Source organism: Astatotilapia calliptera, chromosome 10 (genome assembly GCF_964374335.1).
Source record: "Astatotilapia calliptera chromosome 10, fAstCal68.1, whole genome shotgun sequence".
NCBI classification, from domain to species: domain Eukaryota; kingdom Metazoa; phylum Chordata; class Actinopteri; order Cichliformes; family Cichlidae; genus Astatotilapia; species Astatotilapia calliptera.
This window is the reverse complement of record NC_137431.1, coordinates 32,054,206-32,073,887: the sequence shown is the minus strand read 5'-3', so window position 1 is coordinate 32,073,887 and position 19,682 is coordinate 32,054,206. Positions and strand designations below refer to the sequence as shown.

At 42.6% G+C, this 19,682-nt stretch overlaps 1 protein-coding gene across 2 annotated transcripts in view; it reads right to left on the bottom strand.

Moving 5' to 3' along the window:
* The window catches only part of sgcd (sarcoglycan, delta (dystrophin-associated glycoprotein)), a 449,906-nt gene that overhangs the window by 176,536 nt on the left and 253,688 nt on the right, over positions 1-19,682 (bottom strand). The window contains exon 1 of one of the 2 annotated variants that reach the window (XM_026182768.2): positions 9,682-10,120. The exons of the other annotated variant lie outside the window; for it this stretch is intronic. Within the exon in view, the coding sequence (XP_026038553.1) occupies positions 9,682-9,684 (3 nt within the window). The 5' untranslated portion in view covers positions 9,685-10,120. Of the gene's footprint in view, positions 1-9,681; positions 10,121-19,682 lie in introns of those variants that run through there. 2 annotated transcript variants of the gene reach the window in all.

The following is a 19,682-nucleotide window of genomic DNA, read 5'->3' as shown; positions in this document are numbered from 1 at the left end:
ACTGATTTCTTTTTTGAGTCGTGGTTTATGTTTGAAAGCAGGAAACTAATTATATGTGTCTCCAAGTTTGGCCAAAGTCTGAGGAAGCTGTAATGAAGTGCAAAGACTGCGAGCTCTGCCAGGCCATCACACTAAATAAATAAAAACCCAGCCTCTTAATTGACCCGCCCGATGGCTGGATCACACTTTGATAGAAGATAAATAAGAGGACGACTGTAATGGATGGACCCTGCAGGTGTCCGGTCGGTTTTACAGACGCAGCTCATTAAACCGATGGACTCGAGGAAGCACGCACATCTCCATGAATATAATTTCAGCCTCTCTGTACATTTTGTTCGCTCGGCGTCTGAAGGTTTAGGTGCTATTTACCCTGCAGCGAAGTGGACACAAACAACGGGCGGGGGGGAGGGGTATAATTTCCATGGAAATGACTTTGCTGTGCAGTGCCAGGCGGATGTGGGAAGACGTTTGCTCCGCTCAGTTTGATTCCTGCTCCAAAGTCTAATCCTCAAATTATCACTCAGTCAGCAAATTCCCCCCTTCTCTGCTCTCAAACCCCACTTTTGTCCCTCTTCTCATTTTCCTCTCACTTTCCTCTCAAACCGCCCTGAAGCTCTATCTGTCCATCTGTCTGCAGGAGAGAGGAGACAGTATCAGAGACATTGCATAAGTGCAGACGGGTGTTTCACTGAGTACTCTGGTTTAAACCAGTAATATCTCATGTAGAACATGTGAGCAGTTCATAAAAGGTGTCCATCAAACTACTGGTGCTCATGCAAGGGGAAAAAACCCATAAAAGCATAAAACATTCAAAACTAGTAAATGGCCTTTATTTGATAGAGTTAAAGAGATACATGAACGTGTATCGGCTTGAGTCGTCTTCTGGGTGTAAAGATAAAAGATAAAAAACACAGAAATTACAGCTTCATGCTCCACAGGTGTGTCACAGTAAGTGCATGCATTATTTCTCACAGCCTCTAGGGGCAGTGGTGAGTACAGCACTGATCTAACCTTTTGAGGCTCCGCCCAGGAACTGCTGAGCCCTCTGATTGGTTAGAAAAGTGTTTTTTAAAACAGTCTGAGATATGTAAACACACACAAAACATCAATAACCATAAAACAGAATCAAAGACACTGGAGTATTAAAAATGCGACACTGTTAGCGATGGATCGACAACACCATCGGTAGGTGAACTCTAGTCAATTATAAAAGCAGTGACCCTACTGTAGGACCAAGGTACTGACTATAAACAACATGAGGGGTCAAAGTGTTCATTAGCACCGGATGTACTGATGGCCTTAAGGACATAAATCCAGTATACCGCCCTTTGTTTGATGCACTTGATTTGGTCCCCGCCCCTGGCATCAAGACTAATAGTTTCAATATCTCACACTCTCAGTGTTAATCACTGTCATGATGTGCTTCTGTGTACTGTTAGGCCATGGGATACCTGCATTCACCCACCGCGTCCCTGAGTCTCCTTTAGTCAGACAGAGCCGACCACCAGAGCATTTGAGTAAGTATGCAGCACAGATGACACCAGTTTTATTCCTAAATATATTTTCAGGATGTTCTCATAATGTTATCTAGTAAATAAATAAATGACCACAGTAAAAACTAACTACAGACCAGTAAGTCCTTAATTGTTTGAGATCTTCTGGAGCTGATTCCCGTGGGTTCAGTAAAAATCTTGTGCACTCAGCTTCATAAGTTTGCTCTCTCTTTGGTTAAACATATCATAGATGTTGTGAGTTTGAAGAAAATACAACATATTCAACTTTTCTAAAGACCTAAAGGAAAAAATTACTATTGTGAATAAATGTTAGTAGTCAATAAATTAAAACTGCAGACGTGGGAACACAAGCTGGTCTTTAGATTAATGTTGTAATTTCTTTGTTGTTTGCTCCATCATGTCCAACCAGCACGGTGGTAATACGAGCCAGTGGGAGAAGATTTGTGGCAACAATAAAATGCAAAATTCAACTGAATGATTTTTTAAAACAAAGGCTCTGCAAAAAATAGTTTGTTATTGATGAAATAGACTTATCCTTTCCTTTACCGTCCCTATCCTGCTGAGAGCTAAATGAGAAGAAGCGTTCTCGTGTCTCTGGACAGCCTGTAGAGCAGAGAGCGGAAGCAGGAGGAAACAACTCTGCAGTCTCGTGTCAAAGAGCAAGGATGTTTTACTCTGCATCGCTTTTCACAACTTTCCAGACTTGAGGTGGTTTTATGGTTGCAAAAAGACCACGAGGCTTACTGCCAGATGGTAAATATAATGTTCTGCTGGGCAGCCATATTGCAAAAAAGCTCAGCTAAACAGTTTCCAGCAGCACTGGGCATTATTCAAATGCATATATCTCCTGTAGTGTGGAAGAAACTGTCACAGTAAAAAAAATTAATGAATGAATGACTCAAGAGTTTTTCAGCTGACTGTATCATGCACGTCTATTGCTGCATGATACAACCAGCTGAAAAACTTCTTAAATTATTATCCCAGGCACCTCATTTCTTTAGCGATCTCTGGATCAGATCGGGCTAAATGCCAACCTCGTGTATTATTTGCATAACAGTCATCTGTTCTCTTCTGCTTATTTAAACTATTGTTGTGGAGAAGCTGGAGTCTATCCCAGCTTCCTGCAGTGAGAGGTGGGTTACACCCTAGACATGTCCCACTCTGTCTCAGGGGTGACACAGGGAGACATACAACCACCCAATTTAAAGCACCAGTTATCCTAACAGGCCTTTGGGCTGCGAGAGGAAGTCAGAGCAGTTGGGAGAACATGCTAACTCCACAGAGAAAGGTCCCAGCCAGACAGAGGATTTGAACCTCTGTGTAACAGTGCTAATGTATATGTTTGGGGATAAAGAGGGTGAAGGGCAAACATTGCTGATTATCAAACTAAGTTTAGTACCTGCTGTTAGCTAGCACACATTAAATGTAACTTAAACTTGAAACTTTTGTGTTTCCCGTTACATTTATTAGTTGCGTAATCACAGTCCTTACAACACTTAAGGCATAAGAAGATCTTTCTTATCCTCTTACGCTCTTAACCAACAGGTCGCTACTTACAGCGTTGCAATAAATAAAATCATATCAGCATATATTAAAAGTATAGACGATTATCTTTGTGAGGAAATCGTGTGTTAGCAAATCTTGTGCCAGTTGGTTTTTTTAAAGCTGTTCTGAGAGTGACTGAGGAGCTGAATGCACCAAACAGCTGATGTAAATTCATGTCTGCGTAAGCAAGATGCCAATCAGCATCGCGACAATGTGACAACAAGCTGCAGTTTTGTGACAGTTTCCCTGTTTCTGTGCAGCTGCAGACACACAGACAGAAATAAAAGTCTCTCATTTTCATTGGAGGCAACATGTTGCTCTTATTGTGTTTGTTTAGCTGGAATATAAATGCTAAAAGTGCACACAGTGATTGTGTAATTTAACCCCAAGCTAACAACTCTGTTTACCTGCTCTGCCTTTGCCTGATTCCTTCTCTTTCCTTTCTGTGGTCCTGTCTTCTTTAACTTTACTCAAATCTGTTTTCCTCCTTCTTCTTCATAATAATAATAATAATAATAATGATAATAATGGATTGCATTTTTAAAGCGCTTTTCGAGACCCTCAAAGCGCTTTACAATTCCACTATTCATTCACTCTCACACACTGGTGGAGGCAGCTACAGGTGTAGCCACAGCTGCCCTGGGGCAGACTGACAGAAGCGAGGCTGCCATATCGCGCCATCACCAGTAGGCGGAAGGAGTAAAGTGTCTTGCCCAAGGACACAACTACCGAGACTGTCTGAGCCGGGGATCGAACTGGAAACCTTCTGATTACACGACAAACTGCCAACTCTTGAGCCACGATCACGATCTTACTTGGTAGTGTTCGCTCTTACACCCTCAAAAGTGCACGTTCAGAAGTTAAAGCTTTACAAAGGCAACGGGAATTTGGAGGGAAATGTTCAGCACCTTCATAATAGCTGAGTTGAGTGGTCTCCCACCTGTTCAGTGCAGTGAAAGCTCTACAGCAGAGCTTGGTGGTTTGATGCTAAATGCTGATCAAGGCTGAGAGCAAAGCTGGTCTTTCGAAGCATGGGTCTTATTGTATCTGCAGAACTGCGCCTGTTGGGGAGGCTGAAACCTTGGAAAACAAGCTAACAGCAAACAGCTGACAGCTCGCAGTGGCTCCTCCGAAAGACCATGTTGACTTTAGTAAGTCAGCGGGTGGAAACACTGCCAGGGTTACGGAGCCATTACGATGCCTAATATTAAGCGGTGTTAAAAACCTGCATTACAGCAGCCATGGATGAAAGTTACAACCGTGCCTGGAGCTGCTAGCTGCATGTTTTTGTTAAACCAAGGACTTTAGCATCTTTGAAACAAGGCTCACGGTTACTTTGATTCATTTATTTTATTCTGCATTAATGACATGCCTAAGGCCTGCCTTTTTTCTTTTTGTATAAATATTATCAAGTGTCTGCGGCCGTGCTAACAAATCTGTGAGTCTTTACTCGAGCTAAATGATAATGCCACAGCACCAGTCCTTTGGCAAAAACAAACATGGTGAGCTAGATCACTTTTGGAAGCTGACCTCATTTATTTCATGACTTTTTTGGTGATGTTGGAAGAAATCTGGTCTGATGGTATGTAATGACCTGACCCACAGGCCTGAGGACTTAGTGAGGAGACAGTTGTCTCCTGGCTGAGTAGCAGTCAAACTTGGAAACGTGTTTTTGCAAACAAAGTAACAAAATAAAAATGTCCATAACCACTGAAGCCAACACATTTTAAAAAACGGCAACTTTTACTTTGAAAAAGGAGAATGGTCACCATCTCCGGCGTGTGCTGCACTCTTCACAGTTTCCTTACTGTTTATTAAGTTTGCAGACAAGTGGGCGTCAACTGCAGGCAGCCGCAGCAATCTGCTAGTGACCAAAGCAACCGCAAGTTGTTTCTGAAACCAACCTAACACCCTAGTGACTGTTGGTTGATTGCCAGCGACCATAGATAGTAAAAAGCATGGATGTAGCTTCCTGGTAGGAAAAATGAGGATTGTGGAAGTCCCATAAGTCTGCACTTCCACAATCAGAAACTGTACAGATGACCACCAGATGGCGATAGCTGTGATTGTAAAAAGACTTCCAGTCTCGTATAGGAAACAGATTCCTGCTGAGATTATGCTCTCAGTCACTCATTGTGGGTCATTAGAATAAAAAATTACCAAAACGCATGTTTCAATATTGAGGATAAAAGTCATTCGCTAATGGACGTGCGATTTCACAGTCAGCCCCGCCCCTCCTTGTCACATCTGTTTATTTGCAACCCAGCGACAGTGAAAATGTTCATCTCGAGGCTTCAAAAAGCTTCACAAGCCAGCGAGTGATGTCACAGTAGCTACATCCATCTATGCTAGCAACCTCCACCAACCACTCCCAAACCGGTTGGGGAATTCCAGTGATTACCGGGCAGTACCATGTGGCGTTTACACCTGTGTGACTGGGGCCCGAAGTCAGAATCAGAATATGTGACAGATTAATTTCATACATTACAATGTGAATGGTTAAAGGATTCTTCTCAAAGGTTAGCATAAACACTGTGTGCAGATATTATGATGCTGTGTCTGCATGAGTGCAGTGTGGTTGTACTTGTCTTTGGCAACAGGCAGCTGCAGACAGCTGAGAGCAGACAGTAACGAGTACATGAAGAGACAGAGAGTCGACTGGGGGTTGGGAAGTGTGGGGATATCTGGAGCCGTGACTCTGTTCCTAATATATCTGTGTGTGGATCGACAGCTGCGATGTGTCCTGAAGCAGTCGACTGTGTTACATGTCAGAGTCGCAGTGGGATGCAGAAGTTTCCTGGTGGAGTGCAAACATAATCGATGTATAAATAGTGGAAGGCAAAAATAGACGGAAAGAGCTGCTGGCTGCACGTAAGCCTGAAAACAAAAACATCATATTTCGATCCTCGGGTAAACTCTCCTGTCAGTGATGTTGTTAAATCACAAAACTGCTTCAACAACACTTTTATGGCAGTAATATCAACTTTCAAAAATCATACCAAGTTTCTAATAAACTGCAGCAACTGAGAAGCAGTCGTGAACTGCCTCCCATTCAAACATCGCAGCAGCAAGAAGGAATGTTTTACTGTCACCTCTGAGTTTTAAACTGCTGGATTTGACCTTTAGATGCAGCACGTAGTCATCAAAACTGATTAGTGTAATGGATAAATTAACAGTTCTTTTCTTATATAAATCAATATATTTCTGTAGATGTTAGACATTATCAAGCATGAAGTGTATGCGTACACACACTAGCACACACACTAATTAGTGCACCAGAACAGAAGCAGAGACTTCTTGCATGGTCTGTGCTGCACAGCAAACCACATTGTTTCAAATAATTCTCTTAAAAATGCTTCAAAAGGCACAAATACCACAAACATAGTAAGAGGCCAATTTCAGTGGCCCCAATTACCAAAGCTAAAGGCTAGCAAAGAGCACTTGGCTACAGCTCGCTGTGTCAGGATACCTGTGAGTGAAAGCCACGCCCCCTTTCTTTAACCCTTACCAGTATTCAAAATAAAATTCAACTCCTGTGCAGCTGAAGGAAGAATCTCTCCACAGAGGCCTAAAGAGTTTTTTCCACTTAGGCTGTAACATGTTAATACTGTTATTTCCATATTTTAACACAGGGCTCTATGGGCCGACTTGCTGTGTGGAAGTGAATACATTGGTTTGTGTATCCCTGAGACGTAGCTTCCCTCAGTTTCCTGCAGGTTCCCTGAGTGGCACACCTTAGAAAGCATCACCTAATCACCATGGACAAAAGTATTAGGCCACACCTCTTAATCTTTGACTTTAGGTGAATTATTCAGTGCCGTTGCCACTAGCATGTAAAATCAAGTCCCAGCAAAGCGGTCTGTCTTTACAGGCATTTGTGAAAAAGTCGGCCGAGAGTGGTAATATTGCAGGAGGCAATATCGCAACAAGTAAGACTGTGGAATTTCTTCCCTTCTAGATATTCTGTGATCAACTGTAAGTGTTGTTATTGCTAAGTGGAAGCATTTAGGAAACACAGCACCTCAGCTGTGAAGTGGCAGACCACCTAAAATTAGAGGGGTCGCTGAGTGCCGAGGAGCACCAGTCTCCAACTCTGTGCTGACTTAATAACTGCAGAGCTCCAAACCTCCTCTGGCATTAAAATCAGCATGAAAAGCGTGAGCCGGGAGTTTCATGGCACAGCTGTGAATGTATAAATATACAATGTTCAGACTCGTGCTTAGTTTGGCAGCTCCTGTGCTAACTGTTCTCTCTTTGTGCTCTGGATTTCCTATTTGTGTCAGTCGGCCTCCAGGAAGCCCCGCCTGTTGTTTTTTATTCGTCGAGTCGCACAACCTTCCTTCCTACTCTGGCTAGGTGACACTGGAGCAGCCAGTGCAAACCACATTTCAATAAGTGTAAACTTGTGTTGCCGGACTTATGTTTCACCGTGCATGCAGAAGTCTGTAGAAAATCTCACTCTCAGCACAAACATTGGGATGAGAACTTTACATATCCTGATACAGCAAATTTAAATATTGAAAAGTCATCATTTTTCTGTCTCAATATTACCGGCTTCTCATAAGTGTAATTGTAAAAATATCTTTCTTTAAGTCTAACAGCATTCAGCAGAGCAGGTATGTTCACGTACAGCAGGGCAGAAGCAATGTACTGTATCCAACCATATTTTGGGCAATAACTGAGTGCAGGGACAGAACTTTATGCTGCATGGAAGTCAACACCATCCCCAACATCCCCAAAGCAACAGCTTTACAACCACGAGCCCAAAACAAACATCCTCAGGCTCCACAAATAGAAGACCCTCGGGTCTCCTGGTCAAGGCCAGAACCTTGGTCAGTAAACACTAAAAATCTCAGCTGCAACAGAAATGAAACACAACAATGCTACAGCCATTGAGTCACAGCAGGGCTGCCTCTTAAATGAATGTGCCACGCTCGGCAACCTTCGGATAATCATTTTGACATAAATCACAAAAAAGCAACAGGTACGCCCTGAAAATCCTCACAGTCACACACACACACACACACACACACACACACACACACACACACACACACACACACACACACACACACACACACACACACACACACACACACCTGAACCAGCATGCTCTCAGCAAAGTGGTAAAATTCTAAATTACTTTCAGTGGCTGTTTTCAACACTTGAAATCTGGTCAATGTTGAACGATTCGAGCCTGGACGCTGTCCAAAGTGATTCTCTTTCACGTGTAGCACGCAGCACAATCTCACTACTGGAAACACTCTGTTTGGTCTCAGTAACAGAGAGCGTGCAGAAGGAGGCCACATGCTCGCTCGTTGTAAACGCACTGAACAGACACTACACAGACTTTGTGTCACGGTGAGGTGGAAGATGGTGGAACATTCATCCAAATCATTGAATTCAGGTGTTCCAATCACTTCCAATCAAGCACTTAGACATGCATATTGCTTCTCCAAACATTTTTCTCCAAACATCCCAGAACAGTTAAAGATTCTATAGCTGCACAGGGTGAGCCGACACGATGTTAAACCCTATGGATTAAGAGTGTGTTATCAGTCAAGCTCATATGTGTGTGAAGACACAAGACAAGTTCAAGACAAGTTCTGAGCTTCAGCGAATGAATGAACACTTTCCTCACTTACTAGCAAGAAAAATCCACTCTGCCTAAATGAAAGTGTCTAAAAGTTTGCTGTCAGAAGTCAAGTTAAAATGGTCCTAATTTGAGGTTAATGTGTTTCAACACTGTTTCATTTGAAGCTCTAAAGTCAGCATTTTAACTTCCCAACAGTAGTGCGTGTGAAGCTGGGCTCAGAAGAACCAAAGCTCCATCTGAGTGCCTGTAATGATTTAAAAACAGACATGACTTTTGCCCACTGAGCTATGTGACGAACAAGACCCTCACTCCCCTCATTCCCCCACCAACACACACGCCCCCGTCACCACAACTGAATCCACACACTCATCCGTCCCAACCAGAGCTGAACCGGAGTCCGTGTTGAAGCATGTGCCTCCTCCTCCTCAGAGACACACAGTAGCCTGCAGTCTGTCCACATCCACCTTCTTCTTACTTATTTATAGCATCTTGTTCCCCAGAGGTCCAAAGTAATTGAAACCAAATGTGTTGCTGACACTGATACAGAGAGGTGGAGGGGGGCAGATCAGCCCACCCACTCACCCGCCTCCTCCTCCTCTGCTTCTCTATACCCAAAGATTATAGACCAGAGGTGAGATTTACAGTCTTGGAAACAACTTTTCTTTCAATTTCATCTAGAAATAGGGGGAAAAAAAGTTTCTTCCAACTTTTCTGTTCACAACAAATAACTGAATTAAATCGTGTCAGTCTCAGGGGCTCTGCATTTATAAAGCAGTTATAATGTTTTGCTTTTTTTCCCAGGCCAGTGAGCACCAAGTGGAAGAAAAAAAAAAGCAGTTTTCTTCCATCTCCCCCCAGGAGAAAGAAGCAAAGTAAAAGGGACTAACTGCAACTTTAATTTGCTCTCTTTTTTTAAAGCAGGCAGCTTGCAGCAATCAAAGCTCAGTCCACCTCCCCACCCACCAAAGCCACACCGACAACCACAGTCAATGAGCAGACCCAACAAGGCAGTGAAAGCAAACTTACCATGCTTCCTTCCCCCCCTTCTTGTTTGTTATTCCTCTCTTTAGTCCAACTCTTTCCTCCTGGGCTCCTGTTGAGCTCTGCTTCAAGTCGAGGTGTGTCAAGCAGATAAAAATGGAATGGAGCTGCTGCTAAGAAGCTGCATGAGGCCTTCACTGACCAAGTCAGACAGCCACCCCTCTTTCTTTCTGTCCCCTCCCTGCTGCCTTGCTCACTTGTCAGCTTTTCCAATAACAAACCAATGCCCGCCTCTTTTGGCCGAGTCCCCGAGCTGTGAGCCGCTTCCTGAACGCGTGGTGGACTCCCGTGACCCAGCTGTCTCCCTCTTTTCTTTCTTTTACTTTTTTTTTTGCAGCTGCTGCTCTGCTGTGGAGAGTCCTGTTACTCCAGCCCTCTGTCTGTGAGCTGCAGCCCTGCCTTCTTGCCTTCCAGATTTAGAAACAGAGACACATGTGGGTATGAAGTTTAAAGAGGCGGGGCTTGCCTGAGAGTGTTGTGTTGTCATGACGACCCCTCCTTGTCTACATCTAGAGTTCTGCCCCTGTTGTGTTTTATGAGCAAATACATGGAGCGAGTTGGGATTTTCTGTGTCTGCAGTCTGCACACTTTCACTTTTCCACCAGTCATTAGAATAAGAATCAACTTAGTAAGTATATTTATATGCATTTATAGAATCTGCAGGCAGGGAACAAAATGCCATGCACTGGAACTTTTTCCATTTGTAGACCACCCAGAGATCAACCTCTGTCAAACTGTTCATGTGAGGACTCGAACAGAGGACTCGGAACTCTAACGTATCAGCTTTCATCTGGTAACAATTTAACTTTTAGTTACGCTTAAAAAAAAAGATCAAGTTTCGTAAACAATGAACAATACACGGAGCAGGAAGTGTTGGTCTGGATATCTGCACAGGAAGCCAGAAGAGGTTTCTCAGATTTCTTACACACTAACACACTTCTGTTCTAGCCTAAGGTAACTGCAGATATTTGATCCATTTATTTAATTAGTCTAATTAATTAAGTGCTTATTATAATTTTTCTGTTATTATGTACTTTATCTACAATTAGAAGGTAAAGTAAGTGTCAGAAAAATGTGAAAAACACCCAGCACTCCACCCTAGAGCACAATAATCCCTTTTCCAAAGTACCGAATGAATTATTGTATTATTACACAGAACTACATCCATGCATCCACCCAAACTGCTTTCTTATCTGATTGCTAGGACACTGGAATACAGCCCAGCTGACACCAAGCTATAGGTGGGTCACCACCAGTGTACTTTACACTAAAGGAAGACGCCCGAGTACTTGGAGAAAACCTGAGACAGACAGGACTGAGCCGACCAGCAGCCTCAGTGGATCTTGACTGAATAGAATAGATATATAAAAGATAGCTTGTAGGTCTAAAACTAATAAGCCTGTATGGTCAGGAGAAAGCCATTCGTTCTAATGAAAAACAGGGAAGGCCTCAGGAGGACATAGAAATCTATCCAAAGATGGCGACCTTAATCTATGACCTCAGCTTTGATGACCTGATGAGTTCTTGGTCTCATTTATTAGTTTCAGGTCTTATTCAGTAAAACATTATGGATTTTTTTTAAATTACAGTCCTCATTAGAATAAAAATGGAAAGTAAAACAGTTAAAAGTTGTTAAACTTTATAACTCACAAGTAGTTAAACTAAAAGTGTTCAGCGTCCCTTGGTTTCTCAGTCGGATCTGCACTCGTGTCCAGTTCCATAACACCAGGATGGTGATGGTGAAATGCTTAGCTTGAGGCCAGGTCATGTGACTCACACAGGATGTCAGAACAAGGCGCTGGACAAAACCATAATTGTGCACGGTTCTTTTCTTTCTTTATTTGGTTCAAATTAACTCCATTTTGCAAATTGACATTTTTCTACTGGAGTCTCCAGTGTCATGTCAGATGTCGGTGGGCCAAAAATAAACTTGCTATTAGTTGAAGTTTCAAAATCCAATCAATTACAGCCTGAGTCACTGCTGCTAATTGGTGAGTCACACTCACTGACAGAGTTCTAAAAATGTGGAAAGATTTTGAAGCAAAATCGTAAAAAAAGCTCAAACTGACACAAGCTAAGCTAAAAAGACAGAGCCAAAAAGTGGAGGGGCAAACAGCCCCTTGACCCCCTGATTTCCAGCACTCTTGGCTGTGAGGCAAATTGTCCCATCTGCAGAACTCTTCACCACAGATTCATTTGCAGCAGTAACACATTCTGCGACCCTTAGCGGCCCTTTTGCCTGCTGTCTCATTGCATCTCCTTCAGATTGAACTCTGTCTCATGTTGCACAGCAGTGCTACAGGCGTGCGCACTGCGCTGCAGTGTGACACTGAGTGTGACAGCAGGTCAGAACGTGCTGCTTGTGCTGCTGTTCCATTTTACTCAGACATATTTGTGATAGTTGTAACATCAGGAATGAATTGAAAATTAATTTTGCAGCAAGATAACAAGCCCATACATATGTTCAGGGTCATAATGAACTTCCCATGACAGACATACGGTCCACGCTCATCTCAACATCATCTCACATCAGACTGTGTTAGGAGACAGAGACAGAAGACACAGAGAAAGTTGAAATCCACTTTACAACCGTGGCGAGTGTTTCTGGGAGAAGCACTCCAGTTTCAGAGGCAAAGGGAGGTCACGATAAGCACTGGTGTAGTGCAAATTTTCCATATTTTGTTCTCTCTCTGTGAAGCTAATAATATTTTTGGCACTGCCTTTTGGTGGGTGTAGCTTCTGCACACTTCACTTTATGAGCCTGTTTGTTGTAGTTACTCATGTGCATTCATATTCTTTTCCCTTTTATTTTGGATTGAAACATCACAGCTGCCCAAGTTTCAGCGACTCGAGACCGAGAGGGGAGCGTGCGCGCGCAAGACTCACCATGTGAGTTCAAGAGCGAGCGATTTACAGAATGCAAATTCCTCTCCTCCACTTTAATGTTCTGTGGCCTGACAGCGAGGGAGGAAAAAGCCTCACAAAGCTTCTCCTACAAAGCTCCACTTTCTTTTCGCCCCTCGTCCTCCCTCTTCTCGCAGCCACACTGATCCCATTCTCTTTGCCTGCTTGTTTGTGGTGAGACTGATTTTGTAGGTTGGGGGAATACTTCATGCTTTGATGTTACATCCAGGAGCTTCACAGTACTGCGCCTTTGATAAGAAAATGCAAGGTGCTTTTATTATTAAAAGAGGTTAAAAATCCTTTTATATGCCCATGAAGAAGGTTAAGCTCCAAATACATCCGCACTCCAAATTCACATTTGTAAGCCTGGTAATTTCTACATTTCTCATTCTGATATCTATATATATATATATATTTGTCTTTTCCCCTTTAATTCTCACATAAGCCACGGCGAGAACGCAGCCACCCTCTCTTAGAAGCGCTGCCTAGAAAGAAAAGAATAATAGCGATCATTGTCTAACAGGCAAGACAAGTCCAGAATCTTAAGTGGGCAGCTGGGATGAAGGCTGCAGAAAGCAGGGGAACCTCACTATTGTCCCTTGGCTGCTGCCGGAGCTCCACTTGATGATGTATTAATCAATAAATAAAATGGGAAATCCCTAATAGGCTTGTGGTGAGGAGAGGAGGAACACAGTGAAGCTCCGTCTAATAATGAAGATGCAGCGTAGGCAAAGCCGCAGGGGAGGCGAGGATCTCATACACAGACAGATTGTTAAAGAAGAGTTTAAAAGAGGCGATGGTGGAGATAGCGGAGCGATAGATGGAGTCGGTACATGCTGCAGAGCTGATGTGGAAGCAGAGAAGAAGATGAAGTCTTTCAGATAAATGTCAGTGGGCGGAGCTGAAGTCTGAGTCCAAAAAAGGATGAAAGCATATGAAGCCAATTTTCAGCTAGACTAGATTATTCATCATGTCTAAGATGGCATCAAATCCTCTTGAAAAGTGTTGTTGGTAAATTTTCATAGTTGTGTAGAAAATACACACTTTTCAGGAGACTTGAACTTCTTGCGGATTCACACTCGGCACGCTGGCAGCAGTTTATAAAATTATTCCTCTCATCACCTCCCTCTGAGTGCATGTGAAGGACCAGTGTAGTAATTATTCTCGACTTTAACGGCTCACGCACTCCTTCGGCTTCTTTCAGACGAAGCGTGGGAGGAAGTGCGCATAGGCAGGAGGACATGAGCCCTGTACGCTGCCCTTTTACCTCTGTCTTAATATATCAGAAACACAACATTTCAGCCTGTAGACATTCAATAGGCAAACCTTCATCAGGAGTGTGCAGGAGTCTTTTACGTGTAATTACTCAAATTCACTGGGCTCATCTATGTTAGCTTGTTTGGACTCTTGAAATTGAGATCTCGAGGTTTTTATCCTGATATAATGAAACTGTGTTACTTGATCCAGTTCAAGACACTAGAACCTGGGTCTGGAAAGCACGACAACAAGCTCTCTATAGCTACAGCAGTGTTTTTATCGGAGCATACCGTGAAAACTTCAACTACTCAAAGCCAGATTAGTCAGGAACAAAGCGTGCCAGAGTGACGAGGGTGAAGGTGGAAGCCATTTGTGGAAGAAACATGTGAAAAGACCTGCTTATGTGTAGTCACAGCTAATACGCTTTAGTAGGCACAGTGCTGCCGGAGAGCACTGGAGGATAAACTAAATGATCAATAATGTCATAACTGAATTTAGTTTTCTGTTATTTGATTGAAAACATCAATTCCAAGAGGCTGATAGCGAAACCAAAGTTGAAGGGCCACAAACTGCAGTTCCCTTAGATGCCACAAGGGGCTCGCTCCAAAAGGGAGCAAAAAACTGGCAAAAATCTTTGCAGATTCCTCCTTCATAACAGGAGCACAGACTCTCTGCCATGTTCGTGCTATCAGTGCTTTCACAAGGAAACTACAATAATGCAGCGTAAACTCCAATAATCAGACAAACCTCGAACAGGCACTTGGTGTTTGTGGGAAGGAAAAACTCCCTCTTAACAGGAAGAAACCTCCAGCAGAACTGGGCTCAGGGAGAGGCGGGGCCATCTACTGCAACTGGTTGGGGGTGAGGGGAAGGAGACAAGACAAAGACACGGTGTGGAAGAGAGCCAGAGATTAATAATAACTAATGATTAAATGCAGAGAGGTGCATAAGCACCAAGTGAGTGAAGAAGAACCCCAGCACCCTAACCTACTGCAGCTTGTGCTTCAGTTGACATGCCAGTATTTTATTTGCCTGTAACTTTGAACTAATTAGCCTATATGTATGCACAAAGTAGTTCATGAATGCGGTTTGTTAACCAGGTTCAACAGTGTTTGCTGATGACATAGCACTCATTCTTCTGGCTTTAAGAAACATGGCAGCAGCAGTCAAACTGCTACCACGCTCACTGCATCCATGCTTCATGTTGTCTAAGGTCCATTTGTGCACTGAGTAAATAAAGGAAAGCATTTCACCTCAAAAGTTGTGAGCAAAGGGTAAATGGACTGGTAGGTAGGTTGTGCATTACTGCTCCGACTGAGCAATCGAAGCACTTAAGGTAGCTGCTGGTACAGAAAAACACTTGACTATTGCCGATGCGTTACACAACCATAAAAAAAGCAACAAAACAGCCGTGTGTTTGTGTGTGCTGATCGCCCCGTCGTGACACGAGACATACTGTTATGGAACATTTCACATTATACTCACCTAAAACCGGCTCTAAAGAAAACGGATGTACAGGACAGAGTCAAACTGGAACAAACTGTCACTGTTTTAAGGTTAAAATGAAAAGTTCTTAAAAGCAAAATAAAAACTTTTTGCTCTGACGTCTGCGAGGACTGATGATATGGTATTAGGTATTTTTATGCATCTGTCACATACACTGTAGACTTTATCTGTTTTGAATTGCTTGCAGTTTGTTTCCTGGCATATGTGTCTCTGTAATTTACTGCAGGATGATATTTGAACATTTTGTACTGTTTTCCAGTGTGGACCCCAGGAAGAGTGGTTGTTGCTGTGGTAACAACTAATGAATAAATAAAGAGTGAAAGAAATGAAACAATGAAACAAAAACATCTTTGACATAACTGAACACATGAATAACTATGTGTGGGAATAGTTTAGATGCTCTAACAACACATAAAATGAATGATTTTAGATATATTTGTCGAGATAGGAAGAACAGATAAATGACAAATGTAGTTGAAGTCAGGTACCTTTGATTCAGGCACATGCAGGATCATTTCATTTCTGGGTTAAAGCAGACAGCACTGTTTGATGTTACATAACTGCTTTGATCAGAAATCACAGCACAGTTTATATTTTGGAACCAGTTTCTGTATTTTTTTTAGCATCTGTCTGAATCTATCGATCAACTCTTTAGCAACAAGAATCCCAGTTTAACCAGTACCTCCCGAGTTCACAAATCTCTCCAAAGGGAACCTATTCTGCTCATTTCCAACTCAATATTTTTTATTCTTGCACTCTACTCAAGTTGTTTTGCATGATTCACAGTCCAAACACAATTTGTATTTAACTTGCTGGGCCTTGGTGCAAGCCAGCAGTTTGACCAAAAGCTGTTTTTGCCCCTTGTAAACAGTAGGTTTAAACAGCCTGTACTCACAGCCACCTGCTACCAGAGCTGCATGTCTGCGATGAGCATATTAGCATTATCCCCCATCAGAAACTTCATACAGGTACAAGTCTAGACAAAGGTGATAAACTGAGTGTTTAGACGGGACTGTAGCCCGGTGATGCTCCATCAGGACAAGCAAGACACCTAAAAATAGACAAAAATTAAAACGTGCAGAAGTGAAATGTGCCATAAAACTTCTTGCCTGTTTGTATCCTTTATATCGCTGCCATCTTGTGGCTGCAATGGACTATAGTTGCTGGAAGACGTGCTTGGCTTGGATCCCACTGGAAACTGTAGTGTGTCTCCATTTCACTGATGTGTCCATCTGTTAACAAAGACTTTTGTGGACAAACCTTCAGCCTTCAAAGGAAGCCTGATGGGAATTTAGCGAGAGGCAATGACTCTGCTTTTGCTGCTCTGAGATCAGCTACAAGCCATCCTGAGTGTGGAAACGTATCTACCAGTGATAGATGAGTTTTCTGATACTTATCACTTTGGCCAACATGTGTGATGTGGAGACGATGGAGTTCAATGAGAAAAAGTTTTCAATAACTCTTTTAGCACATTAGCAAGGAAAGCCTTGACGACGGAGAGAGATGATGTCATATCCTGTCTAAAGAATCTCAGCCAGCACTTTCACTTGGTTGGTTGGTGCGAAGTTGAATCAGCTGTTTTGCCATTACACATTTTTCATTCAAAGTTTAATCCTGCTGTAAACATTGACAGTTAAACATATCACACACCACTCAAGCCTTTAATTAAATCTGTGATTTAATATTAATATTACCGCTTTAAAGGTCAAGATGTATGCTTGTTTTCCCAAACTCATTAACAGCAGCTTTTTAGAGATAAGTGGTCCTATGAGGACAGCCGCTACAAAAATACCTGAAATGAGCTCAGCTTTCAGCAGTAATGATGAATGGGAGATCATCCCGGTGGTGGTTACCACCCGAGTCATTACATGAGCAAAGGTGTGAAAAAAGGCATGAGTCTTTCCCATCACAGGGGCCAACAGGTTACAGCTCAACCATCGTGTGCTCACCTGAGGCAAGGTTTGAGTGCGGTTTAAAATCCCAGGGAAGGAATCTGTTCATGAAATAGTTTCATGTGTACTGAAATGTCTTCATGATGTTTTACTGTGTCTTTTGCTTCTAAAATATCCATCATCAACTAATAAATTTTTTGGTAACATTTTTGTAAGAATTTTAACTGTTACAATGCTTGAGCTACTAAGGAGTGCAGACGAGTGAAAATGTCCATGTGGAGCGCAGAAAGCACTTGTGCACAGCACTGCTGCAGAAGCTTCTGGCCCATAGGAGCCATGTTTACTATGGGTCCCCACCACTGAAACATTCTCTGCATAACAAAAAAAAGAAAGAAAAGCCTTTTGCACTGCCCAACATTGCTGCACATAGACTGCAGAACTTCCCCACATCCCCCCTGCAAGTTTTCCCCTCGCAGTGTGGCTCAGTCAGCGGCTGCTTAGCTAAAAACCCTGTGCTCCAGGCTCCACCTTTTTCATGTTTAATTCATCCAATTAGATTACTCCTGCCTCCGAGAAACATCTGAATAACAAATAAACCAATCTGTGTGTTCAGTTCCTTTTCCTGTCACTTCATAAATTCTCCTCTGTGTATATGGATGAGAGAACGGCCTCGCCGACGTGTTTGTGCGAGCTTAGACGAGAGGCCATGTCACGCGCTGCTCTCAGCCTTCTTGTCCATCGTTCACGCGTCTATCAAGTTTCGCCGAAATCTCTGTCCGTGTGTCCGTCCAGATTCATCTCTGTACATTGTTCCCATAGCGATACATAATGAAGGCTGTTTTTCATCATGTTTTTATGTGACTCGCTCTGCACCGTACAGCAGAGTGTCTGGATCGTTCCCAGCCTCTTTCTGTCTGCGTCTGAAAACCCGCAATTATGAGCCCAGGCTGGCCCAGCGACGGGGTTTTTAGAGTCGGTCTAAATGGCTGGATATGGATTGTGTCACAGATGTCATCATGAATAAATACAGCTATTTATTTCAAACTCCAATCAGACTGCACGCTCAATTGTTTACTCTTTTGTTTTCCTCCTCCAGCTGTGAGTCTGATTGTTATTTCTGCTTCATATCCACCTTTAGCAGTTTAGAGATTCCTCAAAAAGACAATCCTTGCTCAGGATTCCTGTGGCTGAGCATCCATAATCAAAGGAATGTTATGTGAAAATTGACTAAACATCATAAACATCTCTTGTTGGGCCTTTAGTTTTACTATTTGATTTTATATGAGCCGGATTCCAAAGAGGTTGTTTATTTCAAGCTAAATCCATATTTCCATTTGGGATGAAAATCATTACCTCATATTCCTCGCTCCATATATTTCATGGTTCTAAACCAATTATTTTTATAAACAAAGCAGGACCTGAGTCCTGCAATAAAAGACTTCTCAAGCTCACAATTGATTGTTTTGTGAATGCAGAGGTGCACAGAGTTGATATCTGGCTTTCACTTCACACAATAGCACAACAAGCTCCTCATAGCAGAGAACCAGGAGTGATGATAGTAACTGTGCTACTTAAAGGCTGGAAAAATGATTTACAGTCATATTAATGATAACTAATGACAACAGACCACTGATGACAGTCGGTGGTTAAAGCAGCGTATGAGCTGCCAAAAAAGATGGATTTTAAGACCCCACGCTGTATATGTTCACAGATTTGCTGGGAGAAACAGCAGTTAGTCACTGTTGTTCAAAACAAGAAAACAAAAAGAGCCGTAATGACACGCTGTATAAAATGATTACCATGCTGCACTAAATAAGACTTGAAATTAGCAACTAAGCTTAAAGACTCGGAAGTCAGAAATCAAAGTGCAGGGCTGTTTTTCATAGAATTCTATGCAAACTGCTTTTGCGACCTTAGACAGTATAAAAGATGGAGCCGCTGTTACATCATCCACTTCTTTAGTCAGTGTGACCCAAAATGAGTGACTGAGCCATAAACGCAGCATCAGAGCTGCTCTGTAGAACTAGACGTCATTTTGCAACCACAGCTATCGAAATTTAGACACTTCTTCATCCAGTTCTTTTTTCCAGCTGGGTAGCTACACCAACCAGAGCCGCCCCCTGCTGGCCCTTTGAATTAATGCAGGTTAATGGTAACCCTTTACGTACAGTCTAGCGCAGGGATGTTAAACTCATTTTACTTTGAGGGTCACATACAACGCAATGTGATCTCAGGTGGGTCGGACACGTGAAAGTCTCCTTCCTGTGAGTTTAAAGACGTTTATTGAGACTTTTATTCTCTGAGGCATCTTAGTATAAGACAAATAAGTGCAATTTCAGCAGAGCATCGCAGTTTTTCTATGTTATAAAAGAAATGCTCCTGTAGTAAATGATAGAAATTCATCAGCACGACTCTTTGGGCTTAAAT